Here is a 9,392-nt window from a genome sequence, read left to right on the forward strand (position 1 = left end):
GGCAAGAAAGCAAGGAAAGCAGGAAGGGCTGCCTACAGTGAGCTAAGCAAGGTTGACTTCAAATACAATAAAATTCCCTGTGCAAATGGGCGAGCAACTCCACCTCACGTGGGTTTTATATGTAAATACACATTCCGGTATTTCCCTGCAGCCCTTTTTTTTTAAAGGAATTAAACACAACGAAACGAAACACAGAACGAGAATCTGCCCCAGATACACCTAAGGCCATTTTGTGTAGGCGTTACTTTTCCAGCAGGTGTCATTTAGAGTACTTTTATGTGACAAACAAGTTAAGCACCTAACTCAGGTTTGTTGCACGGAACTGTGGGTTTCACTGACCACGGTTCGGTCACTCCTAAGGACACTCAAAAGAAACCGCTGCTAAACCATCAATCTGGTTTCCCCAGCATGGCAAAGCCAAAACAAAACTCAAACCCACGGTGGTTTAGCCCAGTTGTGCACCTAAACTGCCTATTCCTGGTCATGTTTGCCTTAGTTCCGAAGCCAAGGGGTTTTTTTTTTCAAGGGGCAACTGGACTTTCTGGTTTTTTCTTTGAAGACGTTTCGCTTCTCATCCAAGAAGCTTCTTCAACTCTGAAGAAGGATACCTCCCAAAGAAAGAAAAACCAGGAAATCCTGTTGCCTCTTGGGGGGAAAAGCCCCTTTGGGACAACCACGACATGGCTGATTGAGAATCTCCATAGACACTTAGTTCTGAACGCTGAGAGGCAGGCACTCTGTCCGTGGTCAGGAACACCGTCTCTCCTTCAGAAACCCCTGGCGCTTTCGGGATTAAAAACGCGACACGTAAAGCAAAGTCTGTCTCAAGTCGCGCCCAGCCCTAATTCCTTCCCGCTCAGAGTCCGCTTCCACCGCCGTCCCCGCGGCTAAGTCCACAGCAGGTGACTCTGGGTTTCAAACCACGGCAGCGCCGGGAAGCGAGCGAGCCCTGCCCGCGTCCCGCTCACGGTCCGAGGTCGCCCGAAGCCCCGCGATTGACTTACCTTTTTTTCCTCGCCTCTTCTCTCCAGCAGCGGGGCGTAAAATCCCACCAGGTCCCCGAACGGCTGGCAGAAGCCAGGAATCCCTTCTGCCGAGACCAGCCCCGGCTCTTGGCCCCGGACCGCCCGCGGGTATCCAAGTCGAGGAGCGGCGGTGGGGAGTTGAACGGGTTCGGGAGAAAGAGAGAGAGAGACGTGGGAACCGGCCCTGCCGAGAGCGCCGCGTCCCGCTGCCCCCCGGCACGTAACTGGCTAGGGAGGGAGCGCCGCTCCGGAGTTGGCAGCCAGTTGCTCGCGGCTGATCTCATCTGGGATTTGCATAAACCCCCTTTTCGCGGCGCTGGCGAGGCGGGGACTCGCTCACCAGTGGCCGGGTGGCAGCGAATGCGGAGCCTCTGATGCCTCCCCGCCTCTCTTCCCTCCGTTCCGTTCCTTTCCTTTTCTCTCTTTCTTTCTCACTCTCCCTTCCTTCCTTTCTCTTTTTTTTCTCTCACTTTCTCTCGTTTACTTTATCTTCCTTTCTTCCTTCCTTTTCTCTCCCTCGCTTCTTTTTCTTTCTTTCTTTCTTTTCTCCTTTCCTGCCTGCCTTCCTTTCTTTTTCTTTTTCTTTTTCTTTCTTTCCTTCTCCCTCCTTCATTCCTTCTTTCTCCTTTCTTTTTTCTTTCTTTTCTTTCTTTTTTATTTCCTCTCCCTGCCTTTCTTCTTTCTCTTTCTTGCTCTTTCTTTCTTCCTTCCTTCTCTCCCTCCCTCCCTTCCCTTTCTTCTTTTCTTTCTTTCTTTTTCTTTCTTTCTTTCCTCTCCCTTCCTCCCTGCTTTCCTTCTTTCTCTTTCTTTCTCTTTCTTTATTTCTTCCTACCTTCTCTCTCCCTCCCTCCCTTCCCTTTTTCTTTTTTCTTTCCTTTCTTTTTTTCTTTCTTTCCTCTCCCTCCCTTCTGCCTTCCTTCTTTTCTTTATTTCTTTCTTTATTTCTTCCTTCCTTCCTTATCTCTCCCTCCCTTCTCTCTTTTTTCTTTTCTTTCTTTTTTTTCTTTCTCTTGCTTTCCTTTCCCTCCCTCCCTCCCTCCCTTTTTTCTCTTTATTTCTCTTCATTTATTTCTTCCTTGTTTCTTATCTCTCCCTCCCTCCCTTCCCTTTCTTTTTCTTCTCTCTCTCTCTCTCTCTCTGTCTCTGTCTTTCTTCCTTCCTTTCCTCTCCCTCCCTCCTCGCTCTGCCTTGGGAGGCGCCGGCGTGTGGCTGCGAAGGATGAAGGGACAACCGAGTGGTGGGCACGCGGGACCTGAAAGCAAGTTGCGCCGATGCAAAGTTCCGACGGATCTCCTGGCTTTCCCCGGACCCTGCCTGGCTCTCTGTCGAGGCTTCCTTGTGGGACGACTGGGAGATTACATTTATCTTTCTTAGATTTCCCACACAATTTGGCTCAGGGAAAGAGAGGAGGGTCCCCCCCCCCCCACTAAAGAGAAGAAGGGATAGAGAGGACCTAATTTACTATACAAAGGGTTTAATTTAGTGCCATCCGCAAATTGCAAAAGAAGAATTTCATCCCCCCCCTCAAGAAGCTTCCAGTTTCAATGCCGACTAAAGAGTAAGGAAGCAGAAGTATTTATAAAAATAATTGTTATGCTCTAACTACAGTGGTTTCCACCAAGGTCCTCTGTTCTAGCGGGAACAGAGGTTTAATCCTATTGGTCGAAGGGTCTGACAGCTCCCTATAAAAGGGCTGCTGTCAGACTCAACCTTCGCTGTATTGTTCTCACTTGTTGTACTTAATAAAGAGCTGTTGTAACCGTTAAGCCTGTGTGTGCCTATCCATTACCCAATCTAACACTGGTGACGAAGGTGGGATTGGAAGGCAACTAGGCGAACCGAAGAGCGTAGCAATCCAGCAAGTACATCGAGCCCGGAGCTCAGCGCGGCTTCGAGCAGCCATTTTTCAGCGGCAAACTCAAAACGCCCTCTGAACACAAAATGGCCATGCATGCCCCACCGACTCCATATGACCCAGTCACCGAGCACTGGGACTCGTACATGCTACGATTTGACTGCTTCCTTGAGGCAAATGACCTCATGGGCCTTTCTAAAGGCCGCAACAAGAACATGTTCCTCCAGTACTGTGGCCGGGAAGTGTTCGAGATGGTGAAAGACCTCTCTGAGCCGACACTGCTACAATCAGTCGCCTGGTCCGTGCTTCAGCAGACGCTGAGGACCCACTATGTGCCCAAGCCGTCCAAGCACGTTCGCCAGCATGACTTTAACATCAGAAACCAGAAGGAGGGTGAGTCAATTAATGAGTATGTTGTGGCGCTCCGCAAAGCCGCAGCGTACTGCGAATTCTGAGACCCGGACGAGCTGATTCTGGACCACATAATTTGCGGCATACAGGTCATTAACTTACAGAGGAGGTTACTCGCTAAATCTAACTTCACTCTGCAGATCACCTTGGATGAAGCCAGGGCATCCGAATCAGCCATCAAATCTACTGAGACTCTGCAGCACCAAAGCGCTCCACAAGACGCGCAAAAGAGTACATGCATACATCGCGAGGCTGCAGAGCCCGAGAGCTCAGAAGGCGAAGAAGATGACAGCTGCCGCATGCGTAGTAGCCGCGCCCAGCTGGCGCACAAATTCAAATCACGTCTCCCCCCTTGCGCTAGCTGCGGAGGACACTATGCCAGATCAGCTTGCCATTTCCGCAACCTGCCAGCGCTGCAAGTGAAAAGGGCACATGGCCAAGGTGTGCCGCAGCGAATTCCCTGCCACTGCCTGGCAGCCTAGAAGCGCACCAAACCGCCAACAGAGGCCAAACCAAGGGGCCTGGCAGAAGCCACCACAGCGCTCAGAGGGCAACAATAGAGTCACCTACCACACGTCAATCGGCCAAGTCTGCACCAGGCGGCCAAAAAAGCTGAAGGTCACAGTCCTCATCGAGGACTCTCCATGTGAGATGGAGATCGACACCGGGTCATCACTGACCATCATACCGTGGTCTACCCTAAAGCAGGCTATCCCTAGCCTAAAGAAGCAGCATCTTCGCACCCCTGACATCCGCCTACGCGATTAATAGGGAAACCGGGTCCTCATCGTGGGCCAAGGCACCTTCCAGGTGAAGTTCAAGCAGTTCAGCGGGAAACTCCCAGTGACAGTGGTCAGTGGCAACCTGCAGAGCCTCCTAGGGCTAGATTGGTTCCAAGCCCTGGGCCTAGAGGTGACCGGTATCAACACCTTGAAAGATGACGGCACTGAAGCCATCTTTAAGGAGTTCGAGGATGTCTTCAGCACCGGTCTGGGTAAGTATGTGGGGACCCCAATTTCCTTTAGTTTGGACCCCAACATAGCCCCAATAAGGCTAAAACCCAGGAGAGTACCTTTTGCTCTGCGCCCCAAAAATTGACAGGGAAATTGACAAACTCGTAGGCCAGGGAATCCTAGAGCCGGTCGATCACGCACGCTGGGAGACCCCTATAGTGACACCTGTCAAATCTGACGAGTCTGTCCTCATCTGCATGGACTACAAGTGTACAATAAATAAAGCGCTACAACAAAGCGCCTACCCCAGCGATGGCGAAACATTTTTGGCTCGCATGCCATAAGTGGGGGGAGCACAGGGGGGTCGTGTGCACACACTACAGGTGCGTCCCCCCATTTTTGGCAAGCTTTTTTCGCCCACCCCAGGCTCCAGAGGCTTTATAGGAACCTGGAGAGGGTGAAAACAGCCTCACCCACCCCACTGGAAGCCCTCCAGGGGCTTCAGGGACCTTCAGGACACTTCCCTGAAGCCTCCGGAGCAGTCAAAATGAACCTCCGAACAAACCGGAAGTCCGTTCCCGAACTTCCGGTTTGCCCGTAAGGCTGGTTTTTTGCACTCAGGAGGCTTCAGGGAAGCTCATGAAGCCTCCGGAGGGCCTCCAGGGGGGCAGGGAAGACTCTTTTCGCCCTCCCCAGGCTCCTATAAAGCCTCTGGAGCCTGGGGAGAGTGAAAAATGGCTTTAAAAAAGGGTGAACTCAGCTGGCCAGCGCGCACATGCGCGCTGCCTATCTGATAGGGCAGTGCCTCGCGTGCCCTGACAAAGGGCTACGCGTGCCACCTGTGGCATGCGTGCCATAGGTTCACCATCACTGGCCTACCCTGTACCCATTGTACAGCACCTCCTTCATTCATTAAGCCCCGGAAAAATGTTCGCTAAATTGGACATGGCTCAGGCATACCAACAATTGCCTATAGATGGCCCTATGGCGGAGGCCCAAACCATTGTGATGCACAGGGGTGCATTCAAATGTCACCGCCTGCAATTCGGCGTTAGTATTCCAAAGCGTCATGGAACTGCTTTTGCAGGGGATTCCAGGAGTCGTCCCCTATTTCGACGACATATTGGTATCGGCTGCAAATGAGGCGCAACTTTTAAAACGTGTACAAACAGTTTTGGTTCAAATTAGAGACAAAGGCCTCCGTTTCAAAAAAGAGAAATGCCAAATTAACGTGCCAAGGGTTGAATTCTTAGGACTCTGGGAGTTGTAGTTCCCTGATACAGAAGGATGTTTAGAGAAGGCATGAGGAATAATGCCAATAAAGCTCCCTGATACCATTAATCTTTTGTGCAGGAGCACAGTGTCTTAATGGCAGTGAAATTACCTCTGGTGAACTGGGAATTGCCAAAGATTATAGCTAACAGTGAATTCAGTGAAGTGCCCATGGCACAAGACACCAATTTAGACAAAGAATGCTGCACAGGGTGGGAACGCCAGGCAGAATATATATTAAAATCATTGCCTGGGGTTGTGCTTCAAGCTAAGCCAGCATGGTTTATTCAGTTTATTCGATTTATGTATGCTGTGTGAATTGAGCAAATTGCACCTTAGTTAACCAGTGATAGTTAAGCTAGGCCATCTTAAATAGTTTTTATCTTAAAATATTGGGTTAGAATGTTACATCCAGATCAGAGATGATCCCTTTGATGGTCCTACATATATACACAAACGTGTAGTAAAAAACATTATGAATGCTACTTGCCTTTTTTTATTGAAACAATTCACAAGTGTGAAAAGAAGAGCAATAATTTTAATGGGTTTTGTTGTTGTTTTTGGTCTGGGCCAAGAAACAGAATTCAATTTTTTCCTCTGGGGGAATATGATTTTCAGAGTGGGACGCCTGCAACTTTCAATCAGAAATGTTACGCTTAATTTTGGGCCAAAAGTAATGCATCTGGGACATCAGAGTGAGTCATGCTATATACTCAAACCCCTTGTTTCCTGGCTTCAGAAATGAGTTAGATCCTGTTCTCATCCTGGAATTGATGCTATTGCCCCTCTAGGATTGGAAGATAAAGAATTAGTGAAGAGTGAAAGTTAGTGGCACACAATTAAAAATTACTGTATAAAAGCATTTGCCCGGTTCAAAACCTTCCTTTCAGCCAATCCGAGAGGTAGATTAATGGACCCCAGACGTTTAGTGTCACACAGGCCCAGCAAAATGGCAGCATCGAACTAACCATGGCTCACCTCAAAAAATGGCCAGGGTTGGATTTCTTGATTTTGGATGGGAGACGACGAGGAAATCCCAAAGTCTGTGTGGTATAATCAAAACAGTCAAGATGGGAGCTGCAACGATGCAATCAAATTTCTGTTTTCATCTTTGGCCACCAAAATTGTCGCCTGGCTAAGTGCAGAGTCTTTTAGTAGCCAAAATGTCTGGCCAATTTAGCATCGCGGCTGTGCTGTAGGACCTGAAGCAAGACGACTACTTGCCTTAAGAGTTCTGTTTGCGATGGGTGTATTACTTGGAACCTTGACATCTGTCATATGAACATAAAAAGTAGGTGGAGTTTTAATCATTTCATCGTAGCAACCCTCTGAGATTTTTTTAAAATCATCCTCTGGGAATTTTCCTGCCCAAGGTTGTAAATCCAACTGGCAAGAGGGAAATGGGGGGGGTTGAACCCTTTCCTCCTGTCTTTTAGATACAGATTGTCTTTAATGTAAAACAAATATGGATCTTCTGTGTGTCATGCTCCTTTTTCCGAAGGAATCCATGATAGTCTCCAAGATGAATAAATGGATATAGCCCCAAAGTCAGAAGAACGCAACCTCACCTGATTAAGTTGCCGAGTGAGTGGGGGGATCAGCCTAAAGGGGCCAGTAGCAATTGGGCCTTGGTTCTCTGAACAGAACATAATAAGAGAGTTGGAAGGGACTTTGGAGGTCTTCTAGTCTACTCTCTGCTCAAGTAGGAGACTCTACACCATTTCAGACAAATGGCTGTCCAGTCTCTTTTTAAAAACCTCCAGTGATGGAGCAGCCACAATTTCTGAAGGCAAGTTGTTCCATTGATTCATTCTTCTAACTGCTGTTATGTCTCCTTTCCTCTTTCCATATATTCCCTGACAGGGTTATATTAACAGAAAAGACAAACGTAAATCAGTTATTCTATAAGATGCTACAGGACTTCCTCTCTCCCACTAGTGGTGAGTTCCTACTGTTTCAGACCGATTGGGCCGAACCAGTAGTGATTTGGCGGCCTGGGTTGCTGGAACTGACAGTGACCCAGGCCTGCCACACCCCAAAACTGGTTCTCCGCCTATGGCACCGCCATCTTTTTTTTTTTGCGCAGAGCAATTTTTATTGCACTGCGCATGCGCGCGAAGCACCCACAAGCGAACCGGCAGTAGTGACTGCCAGAACCCATCCCTGTCTCCCACCCTCTCTTCTTCATACATGAGTATTATGAAATGGCTTCTTCCAGAAAGCTGGAAATTAAACCAGGATGCAACCCTACTCTCACCTGGACATGAACCCTATGGTGGGTTCCACAAAAGTAACTAACCACAGTTGAGCCGAGCGTGTTGTATAGACTCATTAGGGTGCTTAATTTGTAGTTCAGCATGTTAACTGAAGCCAGAAAATGGAATTAATTAGGTAAATCATGGTTGAGTGAACAATAAGTAAGCCTGCAAGACTTATTTCTGGACAGAAATCTATAAATCTTCCCCAGATTTGCGTTGCAGCTGAAACAGACTGATCCACAAACATCTGTGTGATAATACAGTTGTTGTTCTTTAAGGCGCCACAAAACTCTGTGGATTTCCCCCACCCAGGGCAAGGAATTCTGCTACTACTAAGTTATGGCTGGAGTTTTGCAAAGAAGGAACGCAGCCTAGCAACCCAGCCAAGCGCCTTCCCGTTTCATGGGAAGATCAGCTGATTGCTTTCAACAGCGGTCCTTGACAACGGGAGCCAAATAAATGGATGGGGGAACATCTCTCCCCTCCCCTTCCCACACTCCTCGCTGGCTCGCAACTGAGGCCCTGTGAAGGGGACATGAGGCGGTTTTGGGGGGTAAAGCTGGAAAAAAGACACAGGTGCGCCAAGCTTTCTCCTGCGTTCTGAAGTGGAATGGAGCAGGCTTTGTTTGCTAATAAGGCAGGAGTATTTAATCTAGGCAAACTTCCTTTAGGCTCCATCTGTATCTTTGCAAATAGAATAGAATTCTTTATTGGCCAAGTATGCATTCCATTGGGAAGCCGTGGATGTTGGAGAAACAAGCAGGTTGAAAACAAAATAAAGGGTTTTTTGAAAATAAACCCAAATGCAGAGATAATAGGATGGATGAATAATAGGATAATAGGTGGGCTGTCTGCCCCGGGATGAGAAATGTGAAAACATATTGGAATTGTACTTGATCTCAAACTGGGATCAAATTAAAATAAAGCAATAGAATAGAATAGAATAGAATAGAATAGAATAGAATAGAATAGAATAGAATAGAATAGAATAGAACAGAACAAAACAGAACAAAACAGAACAAAACAGAACAGAACAGAATAGAATTCTTTATTGGTCAAGTGTGATTGGACACACAAGGAATTTGTCTTTGGTGCATATGCTCTCAGTGTACATAAAGAAAAATAAAATAGAATACATTAATCAAGAATCATAAGACAAAACACTTAGTGATAGTGAAGGTTACTAATAAGCTATCAAATCGTACTTGGATACAAATAAAAACAATATAAATTGAAAGATACGAACAACATGGTTATAGTAATAAGTTGGGGGAGATAGATACTACGAAGGAAGAGAAGAATAATAGTAATACAGTCTTAGAGAATAATTTGACAGTGTTGTGGGAATTAGTTGTTAAGCAGAGTGATGGTATTTGGGGGGAAACTGTCCTTGTGTCTAGTTGTTCTGGTGTGCAGTGCCCTATAACGTCATTTTGAGGGTAGAAGGTGAAACAATTTATGTCCAGGATGTGAGGGGTCTGTAGATATTTTCACAGCCCTCTTTTTGACTCGTGCAGTGTACAGGTCCTCAATGGAAGGCAGGTTGGTAGAAATTGTTTTTTTCTGTAGTTCTGATTATCCTCTGAGGTCTGTGTCTGTCTTCTTGGGTTGCAGAGCC

At 47.3% G+C, this 9,392-nt stretch overlaps 1 protein-coding gene across 2 annotated transcripts in view; it reads right to left on the bottom strand.

Annotated features, from left to right (window-relative positions):
• Window positions 1–1,343, bottom strand: part of DDR1 (discoidin domain receptor tyrosine kinase 1) — a 92,847-nt gene extending 91,504 nt beyond the window's left edge. For both annotated transcript variants that reach the window (XM_081960872.1, XM_081960871.1), the window contains exon 1: window positions 1,005–1,343. In XM_081960872.1, the coding sequence (XP_081816998.1) occupies window positions 1,005–1,309 (305 nt within the window). In that variant the 5' untranslated portion in view covers window positions 1,310–1,343. The remainder of the gene's footprint in view (window positions 1–1,004) is intronic.
• Between the last annotated feature and the right edge of the window lie 8,049 nt (window positions 1,344–9,392).

Source organism: Natrix helvetica (genome assembly GCF_964273705.1).
Source record: "Natrix helvetica genome assembly, chromosome: 1".
NCBI lineage: Eukaryota > Metazoa > Chordata > Lepidosauria > Squamata > Natricidae > Natrix > Natrix helvetica.